The following is a 17,404-nucleotide window of genomic DNA, read 5'->3' on the forward strand; positions in this document are numbered from 1 at the left end:
TGCAAGAACAAAATTGGGAGAATTCCAGCATTTTCACACCGCAATGCGAAAGAAAAATAGGAAGACCCTTTTGGACTATAAAATAGGAAGACTTCAAAGTCTTCAACCAACTTGAAATTTGATTATTTTAAGAGAAAAAAAGTTTCCTGTTTTCACACTGGAACGCGAAAGAAAATTTGTTTGGACTAAAATAGGAAAGACTTTCAAGTCTTCAACCAACCTGAAATTTAGAATGGATTTTTTTAAAGGAAAAAAAATAGTTCCCTGTTTTTCTCGTGTGTGAACAAAAAAAAAAGTTCCCAACCACCCATACGTACTCTACACAGAAAAAAAATCTCTCACGTGTCCTGGCCTTATCGGGTCCACAACAGCTTACTCCTCCCCAGGCCCGCCAAGCCACCGCGCCGCAGCACGACTCCTCCCCCTCCCCTCCCTCCCCATCCCCTCGGGCTGAACGCCTCTCGCCGCCGGCGATCGGAGCAGCGCCAGCGCCCCCTTCCGGCGCCGGCAAGGGCCTTCTGCGGACATGGGGACGCGCCACCTCATCACCGGCCAGAACAACTGCGCCCCGGACGGGGCATCCTCCTCCAACCCATTCGGCGCCCTCGCCAACACCCTCCTCGGCCAGTCCAGCAAAGCGGAGGTAAACCCTAAGTCCGTCGCCCCGTCTGTCAAGACTCTCGAGCTTAAGGGCTCGCCATCTGCATCTGCGGTGGCCTGGATCAATCGGCGCCCTCTAGGTTTTTTGTGCTCATATGCTACTTCTGTTGCGCGAAGCTAGTGCTGCATCCCGTGCGGTCTTGATGCGCTGAAGAATATATTGTTGATTCGTGGGTTGTGCTGTCCCATGTCTCTGATTGTTTGATGTATTGGTTTAGTCTGTGACTAGACGGGCCAGAGCTATTACTGGTTCAAGGTTCCGTATCTGTTCCCTTTTACCTTACTCTGGAACCATGCTCTAAAGTGCTGGGCGAGATACTTGAGTCAGTGCTTTATAAATTGTAAGCTACCAAGTTCGCTATATTATCGGCAGGCTTCTCTATTTATATGCTGTTATCTTGTTAAAAAAGGAGTAAAGGGTTAAAAGAGCTTATCGTGCTAGGATTCTAACCTTTAGCACACTCATTTCACCAAATTAAGTTCAATTACTCTGTTAATTAACTTATCTGAGAATCTCTGATTGGCCTTATTCTGAACATATCAGTCATGAGGTATATGTGAAGACATATTTTTTTTTGTCTCCTACCAGTTTCCATGTTCCTTTATAAGGATTTGTGTGGACTAAATTGGAAATATGGGATGCTTAACATCGAAATGCATTGAAAAATTGTAGCTGAAGTCCAAGAAAATATTGGCTATAACATTTTCTTTTGTGCAGTCACTAAAGGGACTTCCTGGAGCCTCAGTTAATGTTCCAACTACGTCTGATTATAGCACAGCTCCACTGTCTACTGTCCCTGGCTCTGAGAATGAGTTCAAGCAAGATCAACGACCATTTGCACGGGTAATGGTGATTCTCCAAAACTGTCTTTTTGTGTCCCGTTTGGCCACTCCTAACTGTTGTTGAACACTTGCAGGGTGCCGACTTCATGCGTGGGGGTCCTGCTAATGATTGGGTTGAATCTTTTCGCCCTCCGGGGCATTCTGCATTTGGAGGGCCAGAAACAAACTTTGCAGAGTTTGAGCAAATTTATAACAATGCAGGCCCTACCTTCGGACCGGCCTTGGATGGTAGATTTCTGTGTCTTAGAATTTCTGTGTACCGTGAATGCTTGTCTATTTACCTCGCATTGCAATGACTCCTAATTTCTGTTCCAGGTCCGCCACAAAGGGTCTTATCTGGTGTTCTGCATTCTTTTCTTTCAAGTGGCCGAGCTGGTGTGCCATTTCAACCTGTCCCAGTACCAGCTCTTGGTTTGTCCGAAGCCGACAAACAATGTATACGTGATCGCAGCTGCATAATGGCACGCCATATTTTGGCCGATCAACCTGAAGAATATATACAAGCACAGGTTAAGTTTTCTAACATTTGTGACTGGAATTGCCATTGACCATACAACTTTGCTCACAACACTTATTTATGTCCTTTTTCCATTAGCTTAGCTCAGTAGTTTCCTGTTGACTTGCTTGACGTTCTAAGTTCCATGTGCTGCTTATGTTTCGTTGATGAATGTTTACTAGAAGAACATTCATGAATGTAACACTTTTATCCGTATATCAGGTGAATACACTGCTGCATTCTCTTGATATTGACAATAGTCATCGAATGAAAAATCCCCTGCATGGGCCGTACCCAGAGATGGAGGAGTACTGGAATCAGTCCCAAAGTGCTTTGAGATCTGGCCCAATGCACAATGCTGCAAATAATTGGATTAGTGAGTTCGGCAAGCAAAACAACAACCCTGAGGGTTGGATCACTGAGTTTGGCAAGCAGAATAATAACCCTGAGGGTTGGGCGCACTCTTTTGAGCAGCAATATGGTCCCAATGGATGGGCCTCTGAGTTTGAACAGGTCAGAGCCTTCTAAAAGCCTGTTTGACATTTTCACAACCATCAATTGCGGAGCATGTTTTTTCATTGTTTATACTTACCATATGAGCAGACAACACATCCTAGAGCCAAGTTCAGCCATGCTGAAGATACTGTTTAGCTTCTAGGCCAGTATAACTATGTTGCAATTGGTACAGTTTTATCTGGATAATCTGATTGCCCAATAAATGATGATATCTGGCTATCTGTGTATCCAAATGCAATTCTGGATTTTATTTGTATCTGCACCATGCGCTGCAGTATTCTTGAGTTTGTTCTGTTTCTACTGGAATTTTCTCGTAAACATTAGAAAATTATGTTTTCCATTTTCGTGAGTAATACCAATATCCAACAGGAAACACAATCCAATAAGAAAGTTTGTTTGAGAAGGATATGTGTGTTTGGTTTAGTATGCCATTACCCAGTTGTAATCTGATAGTTTTCCTACCCTATCCATTGAGCGAGATATTATGGTATCTATGAGTAACTGTATGCTGTATTTAGAAATATAGTTTAAGATATTCTTTGTATATGTATGTGTGTGTATTTTAGACAGTCTTATGTAAACATAGAATTCTTACTTTTACTAAATGTAGTTATTCTAGAACATGAGGTGATAAAGGATCACATCCTTTCAATATCTCTCTTAAATATTAACTAGTTTTAGTTGGCTTATAAAGTAAAAAAAAAATAAAGCCTTGTAATTTGTATGGAAATCTGCATACTCGTCATAATTTAGTTTCCTTCTGCACGAGCATGTTCATTTGTGGGATACATGGCTTAAATTATGCTATGTACTTTATGTTGTCTCAGCATCAGTCTCAGATGGCCATGGGTCAGATGGGAGGAGCGAACATGGCGAATCTCGCAGCTATGCAGCAATCCCGTATGCTTGCAGAAACATTATCAAGTAACAATGACCCAAAGTTCCAGGTATTTATGATGGCCTGGTTGTACATGTAACTCTATTTTGCTTGCACATTGTTTTTACCCACTACAGTGAAAATTTGCTTGAACAACAATTCATCATAATTTACTTTTCTTCATAAGGAAATATCCTACTCATGTTATCTCTGCGATTGATGTGATTGCATTTGCATCTTGATATGTTAGGCTAAACCTTAATGTTCTAGATTAGGTCTAACAGGCCTAAAGTATCTCAATGAATCCTCCAAAAGTCAGATCAAACCTCCTAAATAGGATCTTGCTTTCCAAACTGATAGAGAAGAACCTCTATTGGATATGCAGAAATGAACTAGATATTGTGGATGAGTGTTGTATTGTTTCTTCTTATTGGCGTACGACACACTATTGATATATCGTGTTATACCACACACGTGTCCAATGTTTCTGTTTATGTCAAAAACACTATTTTTCAGTGGCAGTTGGGGTCATATGAAATCCTATTTATTTATTATATATGTTCTGCCAGATATTCTACGGATACCGCCTATTACATTTCATGGTTCAAACACTAATTTTGTGGATGTTGGATCATGAGGACTCTTTCTTAAGCCTGTATCTTTCACCAGTAATAATATTGTTTATTTACATTAAGTTAATCAACTGTATTGCTTGCAACCTTATATTATACTCCGTAAAGAAATATAAGAGCGTTTAGATCACTAAATGATCTAAACGCTCTTATATTTCTTTACGGAGGGAGTACTATATATAGGATCATCATTATGATCGTCCTGTCTTAAGCACCTGATGACACTTTCTTTTTCCTTTTTGGAAGAATTCTAAATTCTTCCAGTTTGTTTCAAAGATGAGCCGTGGTGAACTTATTATAGAAGATAACCAAGTAAAACAAGGTTCAGCATCCCAATCCAATGGCTGGGCTGATGAATTTCAAACACAGCATAATGCTAATGCAAATTCTTGGGCAGATCAGTTTGTGCATGAAGAGGTAATACCAGAGAGCTGGATACATTTAAATGATTGTATGGTGTGCTAAACGGGGTTTAGTTTTCACCTGAGAGCTGGATGTGTGTAAATTAATGCATTCCATGGTCAAACGGGGTTCTAGTTTTTCCAGGCAATGTAAAAAATGGAACAGTGGTGTAATAATGGTATCATCATTTAGCAACACTAGATGATGCCCCAAGCGTTGCTACAGGAATCTTGTTAGATTATGCATAAATAGTTGCTTAAAAAACATATAAAACTAATGGAAAGCAAATGTAAGCTTAAAAAGGTGAAAAACATGAAGCATATAAAAAGAGAATAAAAAATGAATTCCAGCTAACAGAATATCATTTCTAACAAAAAATGTGAAGGATCAAATACGTCGGTATGCTGCAATCGCCCAAAACATATACTGTCAATATAAAATCCAATGAAAAATAACTTATAACTAACATGCACAAATTGATGATGTGGCAGCCCTGCATGCATAGAGTAATGCGAAAAACATGTAATTTATGACTTGCATGGCTGGACTTGCTCATGTGGCATGCTTGCATGTGTAGGAAAAATAGGTAGTGGGTTGTAGCTATTTAGGAATAGTACATTGATGTCCCTTCTTTTACACTTACATCTGCTGGGCACTGATAATTTTGCCTCACTAATACTTGCTCTACAGCTTTCACAAGGGGCCGATAATTGGGTTAGTGAGTTCTCTAGTGAACAGAATCAGAGTGGGCTCAAAGAGAAGTGGGTCGATGAGTTCTCCAAATTGAATATGGATGATTGGGCAGAGGAGTTCAGTGGAGGAGCTTTTGGTGAGAGCTCTGCTGATCCATGGGCAGATGAGTAAGTACAAGTCTCTTGTTTCTGTGTCTTTTTGCTAATAGTATTAAGGTTGAGCCAACCTCTGTTGCTTCTTTCTTGATATGTTATCTGACCAATTTCTGTGTCAGATTACTAAAAGAACCTAGAGCTTGGTTAATATTCATTGAGAAGTCATTTCTTTTTACCATTGGTTGGTTATGTTCTGTTTTACAGAAGCCCCTTACGCATAGCAATTGCAGCTTACCATTAACTACTATTGTACATTGTTTGTAGGTTTGAAAACCAACTGTCAGCTTCCAAAAGTTCTGGCGCTTCTCGAGGGGTTTATGTTTTTTCCGAGATGAACCCATATGTTGGTCACCCTAATCCAATGCAGGAAGGGCAGGAGCTCTTTCGGAAGGGCCTCTTAAGTGAAGCTGCTCTTGCTCTGGAGGCTGAAGTTTTAAAGAACCCTGATAATGCTGAAGGTTGGAGGTTGCTTGGAGTAACACATGCTGAAAATGATGATGACCAGCAGGTAATTGTGCCTCTCTCGTTAATTTTAGATGCTGTGATGTTCTGATGTTCATATGGCGAGTTAGGGATGAAAAATGGAGCGGAAACAGCCGGAATTGAGGGATGTCACATTTGTTTTCATATTTTTTTTAGTGGGAGCAGAAACAAATACAGATACCCTGGGCAGGAGGTATGGAGGGAATACGGCACATTCGCTGGAGCAAAAAGAACCCTTGAACTATCCAGGCGTGGCGCGTAGGCGTCAGAGATGTTTACCGGCGTAGAAGGGTGGAAAGTGGTGGTGAAAATTTTGAAATATCCGATATCCATATTCGAGAAAACCCTATATTGCAAGTCAACATTGGCATCCAAACTAAAATGAAAATGGATGTGGAAAATATCTGGATTCTTTTTACAAATACAAATGTTGTATGGGATTTTGAAACAAATGTGGATATGGAACTGGATATATCCGTATCCAAAAAAAAACATGTTAGCCAATTTAAGCAATTCTAGCCCTATATGCTAAGTACTCCCTCCGTTTCTTTTTAGTCTGCATATAAAATTTGTCTAAATTCAAACTTTGTAAAGTTTGACCAACTATATAAGAAAAAATATCAATATTCACAATATGAAATCAATATCATTAGATGCATCATGAAATTAATTTTCATACTATAGAACTTTTGTATTGTAAATGTTGATAACTTGATATTTTTAAGATAAATTTGGTCAAACTTTACGTAGTTTGACTTCAAACGAATTTTATACGCAGAGTAAAAAGAAACGGAGGGAGTATCCAACATAAGAGCATCTCCAATAGGTGCCCTAAAATAGTGCAGGATCACTTTTTACATCACGAGGGGCCAAAAACGCTGATCCAATAGGTGCCATATATGTGCAAAAAGTTTTACACCAAGTGTTGCAAATTTTGCAACACCAGGGGGACCACTCGGGACCACACAATTTTGGTGTTGTAAAAAAGCACTGGGAAGGAGGTTTTTGGTGTTGTAAAAAACACTTTTAGGTGTTGCAAACTTTGCTCGCCTTATTATAGGGCACCTATTGGAGATACTCTAAAAGCCTAAAAAGTCGTCGAATCTTACTTACTTTTTGTATGATCCAACTTAGAAACTATTATGCATTATAGTAGTATGTATTAGGTTTCACGCACCAACCAGTTGCTCCAAAAATCCAAACTGATGGAGAAGGTTGGGCATTCCACATATACCAACACCCCCACTCGTGAGCAGTCTTTATCAGTCTTGCTGCGTGCCTCAAACATGGAAGGGAGTGAGCAGCAATTGTAGAAAACAATCGCACTAGCCAGGACTCGAACTCGAGATCTCTGTCTCTGATAGCATACCATGCTTCATGCACCAACCAGTTTCTCCAAAAGTCGAACTGATGGAGAAGGTTGGGCATTCCCCATATACTTCAACAGTGTTTCTCCGTCTACTGGTCTCTCATTGATTTATTGTATGGTGCGAGTCGATTATCTTAGGTCATATAATTGTTGACTTATTTCTTAATATATGTCACTAAATTATAAGATATTTGTATCGGTTCTGAATTGAGAAAACACCCTATCCATATCCATATTCGAGTAACATCCGCACCGTACTCATATTCAGCATTCATATTTGTTTTTGAAATATGAAAACGAAGTGGGAAGGGTACTATCCGATCTGTTTCCACCCCTATTGGCATAGGGCATCGACGTCAACCGAGGAGGGCAGTGGCCCCGCGACAGATGATGGTGGTGGAGGCGCTCTGGTTGGCCATGGCACCGCAGCAAAGATGGATGGGTGGCAGCGTGTGGGCTCGGGATGATTGGATGGCGCCACGGCGGCGTGTTCGCCTGCTCTGTCCTTTGTCAATTAGGGACAGGGGATTAGGTTAAGGTTGTATTTGCATTCCGGTTGGTCCACACATTGCATGTGTGCTGTTCACTGTTGCCTGCTGGATTATTGGGCCACACACAGCCATGGTAATAACGGAAATTTCCGTATTTATGGAAACAGATATTTCGTTTTCGTGGCTGTTCCGCCGATAAATGTTGTACCGTTTTTGTTTCCCTTTCTGCCTAAGAAATTCCGTTGTGCAAGATTTCCATTTTCACATTTTTTTCCGTTTCCTTTTTTCTGTGGACCAGACACAAAGATTCCGCTCCGTTTTCATCCCTATACCAAGTATTATAATACTCCTTCCAGAATGGTTCACATCATTAGTCACGAGAATTAGCATATTGCTTTGGCCTTTCAGACTAGATAAAACAATATTCCTTGAAAATGATCTAAACTCGGTCATGAACAAACATGATGCATCCAATACATCCATACTGGACTACCATAGTGACAATAATCCGTTCAACATATGCCAAACATGTACTCTAATGTAGTTTACCTCACAAGAATTAGATATTCATATATACAAAATAAATAAAAAATGTTAGTTCTAAGAATCTTGGGGTCTATGGGATGGGCTCCATGCTTCTTTGCTAAAAGAGTCTGCTGTTATTAATTTATTTCCTTGCTTTCAGGCCATAGCTGCAATGCTGCGTGCCCAGGAGGCCAATCCTACCAACTTGGAAGTTCTTCTTGCTCTTGGTGTCAGTCACACAAACGGTGAGTGTTATTTATGCGAGCATTTCAGTGACCTGCTTAATCTGCTGGAGTTGCTCTTATAAGAAATGAACTGGTAGAAGGTTGGATTGGAAGTTAACAGGTATCTGCATTGTGCAAGCTAGTTTCAATTGTAAAAACTAAGCCATCCTCCAGGTTTTTCAATTTTCATTTACAGTTGGAAAAACTTCCCAATGCTCCAAGCCTCCTCCTCCCCAGTGTGTAATAAAAAAATAATGCTGCAATAGTTGTGCTCATAACATGTTCTAATATATTTTGAAATTCTGTTAAAGTAGGAAATTTGTCGAAATAGGCCGACTTTCGGTTTTTATACTTCAATATTTGTGTATACCATCATGACTCATGAGAGGATCTATTTATCTTATATGATTACTGCAGAGTTGGAACAGGGAGAAGCATTAAGATATCTTTCGAGATGGCTTCAGAATCATCCAAAGTATGGAGCTCTCGCCGCTCCCCACCAAACTGATTCACCATATGGTCCAGATGTAAGTGAGGGATATGTAATTCATAATGATGGTGTATCAAACGAACAATTTTAACTTGTTAAACCTTTCCATCTCCAGCTTCCAAATGGTATTCTGTATAACTGTCTCAGTTTATTGTACCTTTCTGTGAGATATTATTAACTGTAATCATGTGTCTGTACAATCTGTTCTCTGATCTTACTAAAAGTAATTAGTTTAGGATACTAAACAACCTACCTCTCACCAGGTTGTTAGATTGTTTAATGAAGCTGCTCAGATGTCGCCTGAGGATGCTGATGTCCACATAGTTCTGGGTGTCTTGTACAACTTATCAAGAGAATATGATAAAGCTATAGCTTCATTTAAGACGGCACTACAGCTGAAACCACAAGACTATTCTCTCTGGAACAAGCTCGGTGCGACCCAAGCAAACAGCATCCAGAGCGCTGATGCCGTACTGGCATACCAGCAGGTAATTATTTTTTGAGCGTGCTTGGACTTCAACTTTGGTGAAAGCTTCGTTCTGTTTTTAAGTGTATTTATATGCTTGGTTCAAGAAGTATAGCACTTTGTCTTTATCACAGACTCTGGCTATTCCTTTTTAAGGAATGCTCTGGCAGTTGTATTTCCAGTGCAAACTGCAAAAGCGAGCAGTATAAATACACTTATTGTCTGACAAAAATAGGTTAAAAATAAAGCGTTTCTATACATGTTGGAGCTAAAAAAAACTGAAATGATCAACTAGTGGACTGATTGGCGTATGGAAAGTAATGTCGCATATCACAAACATTGGGATTGGGGCAGCTAAATCCCTCTCTGTGGAATGTGGATAAGTTTCTGTGTGATTGACACCAAGATTGTGTTTGCTGCTGCATGTACATCCCAAGTGCTTCTTGCATCACAGTATATCAGATGAGATATAATCAAATTATTTGTGATGCAGTGTAATCCCATTGATTTGGTGTCCAATCCTACAAATACATGTTTATTTGCATCCTTCACTTATTTTTTTTAGTATAAACTATAAAGTGGATGACTGATGAAAACCATCTTAGTGTGCATTTCAGAAAATACGGGTATACTAAAGAGTACCCCAGGTCGTTGGCTTATTACTTTGGATGTTGATTGTGGTATGCTAAAAAGTGCTTGGAAGTAACCCCAAATGTTGCTTGTTATTTCAGGCTCTAGATTTGAAGCCCAACTACGTCCGTGCGTGGGCTAATATGGGAATTAGCTATGCCAACCAGGTAATTCTTGTGTAGCACAATGATCACTCGATCATGTTGTTGACTGTATAATTGCATTTTTCGCAAATACCCTGTGATGCGAGATAAGAAACCTTATATTGAGTTATAACATTACTCCACTGGCCCACTAACATGCTTGTCATCATTACATAAGTGAGTTTATGTTCTTTCACTTTTAGTATTGAAATGGTTGTCTTTTTATCATGCTCTCTCAGTACTATAAAAATTCTGGGCATTTTTTGTACAATGAATGTCGCCTAATGAATAATGTGATTAAGCGTCATTTACCGGCCTTGTCGTGCGGGGATGGCGGATCCGGTCTTTGACGGACCCTGATGTAGAGCCACAACCGGGAACCATGGTGGTTCACGGCCTCGGGTGGCGCACCTCCGTTCCTTGTCGGCATGGTGCTCGACAGGATGTGGTGGTTGTGCTGCGTCTGGTGGCTCTGCTCCCGGTCGTCAATGGATTTGGCAGCTGGCGCTGGTGATTGGTCGTTGGTGGTCTCTGCGAGGTGCTGCGGCGGCGATGGCGACGTTGGTGGGTGGGTTCGTTGGTGGTGGTGGTGGTGCTTGGTGGACTTGCCGACGCGGATGCGGGTTGGGTGTGTTGGGAGCTTCGGTGAAGACCCTGTCTTGGCCTTGGGCATGTGACCGGTGATGGCGGCGGCTGCGGACGTCGTAGACCTTCTTGAAGGCACCGCTGCTGTGCTGTCACACCCCTACCGCATGGATCCGGCTTCAGGGAAAACCCTAGATCCTGTGTGATCGGACGTTGTCGACGCCTTGGCGTCCTTTACCCTTTCGAGGGCTTCGTCTTTGGAGCCGAGCATCGGCAAGTGGGACCAGTGGAAGGTGTCGGTGTCGGCGTCAAGGCTTCTGTGGCAACGATAGCGGAGGCGTACGAAGTCAGAGGCATGGCAATGGTTGAGGTAGTCGGCTCTTCTCCGCCGTGTTCGTGGGATTACCTCGGGTTGCCTTATTGCGGTGAAGTCGGAGCTGCGGTGGCGGGGCCGTGTGGCGACGATGGCAGGCAGCAGATGGTCTGTTCGGTTCGGTGGTCTTTCAGGGTGCCAACCTTGCATTGTTCTCCTTCGGAGCTTTCCATCAGAGTCGGAGCTGTGCTGCCCTTGATGCAGGTGGCTGAGTTTGACATAGGTCTTTTTGTGTTCCACATGGCCTCTATGGTGAGGGTTCGGTTGATGTTCATCTTCGGCGAAGTCGGGGTCGCTTGCTCGGAGATTAGGAAGGGCAATGACGCCTGTTGGGGAGAAGTGATGACGATGATGCCAGAGTGTATCTTGGTGAGGCCTTCTTTGTTGAGGCGTGTGTGGGGTAGCATGTGTGCCGCTCGGCGGTTTGTGATGATTTTAGCCTGGTTTTCCATTAATTAACTGGGCAACTCTCTTCTGCTTATTTAATGGATGGGGCAAATCTTTTGCCTCCGTTTTGATTTTTTTTTACTAACGATGAACACTGAAATCTATCTTTATCCAATGGTGTGACAACTCAGCACAGGAATTCATTGTGATAATAGATAACAGTTTTTCACATATAACCCCTGTTGCATGGTTGTTTTCTAAGCTGCTCTCTATGCAGGGTCTGTACGAGGATTCCATTCGGTACTATGTAAGGGCGGTTTCCATGAATCCAAAAGCAGACAATGCCTGGCAGTACTTGAGAATTTCACTTGGGTATGTCCGATTTGCTTCCTTTTATCTACATGTGAACATGAATTTTTTTATGATGATTTTACCTTACTAATACCTTTTCCCCTTTCCAACCAGTAATGCTTCACGCAGTGATATGATTGCTGCATGTGATTCCCGCAACCTTGATGTCCTTCAGAAAGAGTTTCCCCTCTGAGTCCAAACATTCTAGACATTAGGAGGTCTCCACCATGAAAGGGTAGAAGGAAACTAGCAAAATGGGATGGTTTCCGTGGCTGCATATTCTGGAATGAGAAGGAGAAACAAGCACAAATTGGCGGTCATTGTGTTACTGTATTTTTCTGTGTAAGCTAATTGATCTTCTGTTTGCTGAGATGTCGAATGTATAGAAAGCCAGATTATCAGCCAATTTGTAGATGTAAAATCCCATGGTGGAAACAGTGGTTGCAACCGAGGGATAGAACATGTAATTCTGTATACAAGGAGGTACAAATGAATAAAAAGGCGGTCGTTGAATGGAACATGTTCTTCAGTTCTTGTGCCGCACAATAAGATAATGGTTATTGCAGTTTCCGTGTATTTCCTCCGTCCCAAAATTCTTGTCTTACATTTGTCGAGGGAGTACTTCAGTGCTGTGCTGAGCAAACCAGTGTCCAATCCAAGGGAGGTACGTACCGTCTGTATATGATTTTTTTTCAGAGCACTGCTACGAAGACGACACTCTGCAGACGATTTTTAGAAGATAAACCTACCAAGCCGTCCATGCATGGCATTGAACGGCTACCCACCGCAGGATGAGGCATCGTGCAATGGTCGTGCATATCAATAGTTTAGTGCTAGTTATGTACTCCTGAGCATAAGCGTACGTGCACCCAGGAGCTCCATATTTTTTAGTATCTCTTCTTGCTTTATTGATCGCTTAGGGCATCTTCAGCAGGTGATGCAAAATACTCCCTCCGTTCATTTTTGTAAGTTGTTTCAGGCAATTCAAAATAAGCTGTTTTGTACATTGTTTGAAATGTCTTCAAGGTCTTATAAAAGTGAACAAAGAGAGTAGAGCAATTTGATGTAAAAACAGTTTTATGCATCACCGTGGCCAAATAACCAAGCTCAAACAGGTGATGCAAATGTATATTTTCATGGTCCCATTTTAGGTCGGACCAAAATAACACCCTAGTTGCAAATTTATATCACGTGCGGCCGTGCCTAAACACAGAAAATGACCCCGAGCGCGGCCAGCCGCAGCAGAAAACTTTGGGTGTGTTTGATTACCTGCATCCTTTTTTGGAGGTTGCATGAAAAAACGGACTAGGTTGCATCGTTTTTTGGAGGTTGCATGAAAAACGGGTCAGATTGGGTAGAGCCTGGTTGAGGAGATACAGTCCAAAATATGATGTTTGCATGTTGATTGGTTACCTTCGTATAGGTTGCCTGCATCATGGAAGCATTTTCTACCCAGTGTTTGGTTGCATACATGCCTCGTGATTAGCAGTTAACAACTACACTGAACAGAGAGGTTAAAGTAGAATGTTCTCTGGTGGCTCCTCCTCCACCGGCTCACTGCCACTGTCACTGCCAACGCGAGGGGCTGTCACACACGTCCATGGCGCCCCTGCGTGCTCACCACCATAGCCATCCTCGCCACCCTCCTCTTCTTTGCCCTCCTGGCCATGCTGCCCGGAGCCGCCGCACCAATGGGGTTCACGTCCCTACAGTCCGACAGCGGTGAGGCGTTTACCTGCGTTCCTAGTCGACGCCATGCCGAGAGACTGCCTGGCGTGCCTCGCCACGGTTGCCAAGAAGCTCACCGGCTGCGGCACGAGCAGACGCGTCGGCGTTTGGAGGAGCGAGGGCTGCTTGTCTACGATTAGTGAAACAGAAAACACACAACACCAAAGTTGTCTCAAACAGCGAGGTGAAACTACTCCTAAAAGAAAACTTCAAACGGTTGACCGTGACAAATTCGTCCAAAAAAGCTTCAAATATGAACACGAAATTTAACATATAGAGTGAACGAAACTACGACCCGATCGCCTGAATGGAATCAGAACATCAAGATGCATATTTTTTGTGTACAACTTATGACGAATCGTAGCATGGTTGTGTAGAAGGGATGAAGGAGATTAAAGAGGTGCTTAGAAGAAAATACTTGCTAACCAGGTACATACATGTCTCGCCAGAGCCACCCACGTGGGCTTGAGGGCTTGGCTCCTTGGAAACGAACGACTTCAGCGTTTCCAGCTATATAGGCCCAAAGGTGCTTTTAAAACCGTGCTATGCAGGTATAATGATGTTTTCATGTAACCAAAAAGCCTAACACCAAACAGATGCTACATACAATGGGTATGGTTGAGTCTTTGTGGGCAACCAAACACACCCTTTAGTACGCACAACCGCACCTGCCTTTGCATCTCGCGTGTCACGCATGATTTCGGCCGTCGCCACCTCCACCTTCTTCCTCCCGGTCTCGGCCCTGTCATAGTTCCCTTACCTATCCCACTGCACCAGACGGCCGCGGGGGCAGGGCCGGTCCTGAGACTTCTGGGGCCCGGGGCGAGACTAGAATAAGGGGCCCCTCAATATAAACATTAAAATAATACTTAATATATGTATATGTGAAATATTATCAATAAACAATATAGGAAAGTGCATCCCAAATCAAATAATTCCTATTTTACCTTCAAATTTCCTCTAGCATTCCTGGATGCAATTATGTTTAGTATGGTATCAATATAAATCTCATTCAATATTTTTTAAAGTACCAAACTATTTAAGCTCCCATGGAGTATATATCTATTTAAAAGATGTTCATGCTTCTTACTGACAATAACTATCACATAAGGCAGCATACCTCAGCCATCATTCGCACATCTAGTGCTTCCTTATACATGTCATTTTTGATAAAAGAAATTGTTCTTGAAGCATTAGAACCATCTTCTAAGCTCTAGAGATGACAAGGAAAATGAGCTGAATGTCATAAACTATATGAGAAAACCGTCGAACAAAACATTCAGTATATTACTAGATGTCGTCTCCAGATCTAAAAGGCATTATTTTCTATCAAATTTGATCCTGGAGATATATGTTGAAACTTTCTAAAAGGAAGGAACCGTCTGAATGCTTTTGAGAAAAGTGATTTTGCAGAATCACTACGAAACCATAAAATTAATCAGCAAGTTAATTGAACAGACAAGTCTTGTACAGAATTAGATGTAACTTAGTGTTAATCCTGCTTCAGTAGACATCAACCCCTACTTATAATTTCTCTAAATCGAACAGTAACATCACGACCCTAATTTTTGAATGCCAAACTTAAATCCTGCTGATGATGACTATTTCTTTCCATCGAGAGCAAGGGGAGAAATACCAAAATCCATACAATCCCACAAGATTCAATCAAAAAAGAGGGAAGCGATCCTTACCAGGGCCTGAAGACGAGCCTAGCTATGTGCTCCTCCTCCCTGGCCGCCGTCGTAGCATCGGCGGCGAGATCCTTGCTGCGATTGGGTTCTGAAGTTTGGCGTCGGCGGCGGGCGATGGCCATCCACGAAGGAAAAAAATTGACACGAGGGCGTTGTGCGCTACCTAGGGCGTCGGCAGCATTGGGCCAGGCCCAGTATTCAGCGAGAGAGATAGGACAACGTACGTACGAGGCGATCTTCATCTAAAAAAACATACGAGGTGATCTGCCTGCTGCTGCGTACGGTACTACGGTATGCCTGATCAGAGGGCCCCCCTGGATTTGGGGGGCCCGGGGCGGCCGCCCCCCTGCCCCCCCTCAGGGCCGGCCCTGCGCGGGGGCCCCGTGGCAAGCCGCCATCCGAAGCGATTTCGGCCTCAAGCTGCCTTCGACCGCCTGTAATGGAGCTCCTCGCCCCAAAGCAAGCCGCTGACGGGGACTAGTAGCTGCCGGATGACTATTGCTGCCTCGTGACGTCGCAACCGAGCCGCACTGCTTTATTGCGTCGCGTCGACGTCATGGACGACACGATGACATTCTTTGCCAAGAACTTCACCTGGCGGCAGTTACGAGGCCATTGCCGACGTCCATGCAGCCGATTTGTCCCAGCACGGCTACCACATAGTCTCCGACGCGCCGCCGGCTGGTGTGCTCCTCCTCCCACTCTAGGTGTTCAACGAATTGTGTGCAAAAGTGTTTTTATTGCTTTCTTTCATTTTTGTTGTGAACAAATGAGTAGATGGTAATTCGAACTATTGCGTTGTAGATGAGTTCATGTGATCGGTGTTCTTCCTGGAATGGTTCCTCCTCCGAAGAGGAATATGACATAACCAAAGAGGAGGACGCTGCTTTGATCTTGATGATGCACAAGAACAATAAGCCATTGTGGTTTTGTTTACATACGTGAGGTGATTCAGAGAGATAGGCAAGAGGCGCATGCTAGATTGGTGCGCATCTACTTTGGTCCATCCCCAACATATCCAGAGCGACACTTTCGCCACAGGTTTAGGACGTCTTCGAATTTGTTCCATCACATTGTCAAATGTGTGAAGCAACATGATCGGTATTTCGAGCAAAGGAGGAATTGCGCAGACAATCATCGACATATCACCATCCAGAAAGTGAGAACCACACTGCAAATGATGGCATATGGTGTTCCGGCTGATTTCGTTGATGCTAACTTGGCAATGGAAGAGTGCACTTCAATCTTTTATGTTAAGAGATTTGCAAATGCGGTGGTTGAGGCGTTTAGGCCAGAGTATTTGAGGGCTTTTGAGATTTTGCAAACCCAATTTGCTATTGTGCGAGGACCGACTAGGTTTTAGGATCAATAGATCCTTTGATACATCATCACGACATGAGTGATCATGCACAACATGATCACTGAGAATGAGAGTGGGAAAGATTTGGATGAAACCTTCTTTGAGCTCATGGGAAACCCATGCAACCGCGTAGAAGGGAGGGCCAAATCCGATGCTTTGCCGAGGCATACCATGACATTTGCGATGCCGATACGCACATAGATCTTCAAAAAGATATCATGGAGGAGTTGTGGAAGTGGCACAGGGAACAATGTCCCTAGTTTCATCTTCTTGTGCGATGAACAATTTGTGTGATGTGTGATGAAGAATTTGTGTAATAATTTGATGTTTATGGATTGATGAACAAAATATGTGATGTGTGATGAACAATTTGTTTGTGATTCATTTGAGATGAATATGTTCAATATATATATATATATATATATATATATATATATATAGTGTTACTATTCATCGCCCAGGGTGCAGAATAAGTTATTCTTCACACGAGGTAATCTTACGGTCATTTCATAATTAATTACGTTTGGAATTCAAATAGTTACATTTCTATTGATTCACTATGTAAAATTTGACATAAAAAAATGAAAATATAGGTCATAAGATAAGAAAATTTGCAGTTTATGTGTATTTTAGACTATGTTTTTACGTTTGTAATTTTACATAACATAAAATATTTTTTACGACGATTATATATTTTCTTACGGTCTCTTTTTACGTCGGAAATAAAACAAAACTTACGGAACGTAAAATAACGGTGCATTGATGGTAAAATAGAGGGGGATGAAAAATAACTATTTCTCACCCAGGGTGACGAATAGCACGTGTAGTTACTCC

At 42.4% G+C, this 17,404-nt stretch overlaps 1 protein-coding gene across 2 annotated transcripts; it reads left to right on the forward strand.

Annotated features, from left to right (window-relative positions):
- Positions 1–367: 367 nt before the first annotated feature.
- LOC125524354 (peroxisome biogenesis protein 5-like) lies at positions 368–12,311 on the forward strand. 2 transcript variants are annotated; one of them, XM_048689417.1, is made up of 15 exons: positions 368–643; positions 1,379–1,504; positions 1,578–1,731; positions 1,819–2,012; positions 2,222–2,512; positions 3,343–3,462; positions 4,271–4,441; positions 5,117–5,286; positions 5,539–5,782; positions 8,303–8,387; positions 8,784–8,893; positions 9,120–9,344; positions 10,054–10,119; positions 11,718–11,812; positions 11,906–12,311. In XM_048689417.1, the coding sequence occupies exons 1-15, from the start codon at positions 527–529 to the stop codon at positions 11,982–11,984; spliced, it is 2,247 nt and encodes a 748-aa protein (XP_048545374.1). In that variant the 5' UTR covers positions 368–526; the 3' UTR covers positions 11,985–12,311. The 2 variants fall into 2 exon arrangements, with proteins under 2 accessions (XP_048545374.1, XP_048545375.1); XM_048689418.1 differs by lacking the exon at positions 4,271–4,441.
- Positions 12,312–17,404: the final 5,093 nt, after the last annotated feature.

This window comes from Triticum urartu, chromosome 7 (assembly GCF_003073215.2).
Source record: "Triticum urartu cultivar G1812 chromosome 7, Tu2.1, whole genome shotgun sequence".
Lineage (NCBI taxonomy): Eukaryota > Viridiplantae > Streptophyta > Magnoliopsida > Poales > Poaceae > Triticum > Triticum urartu.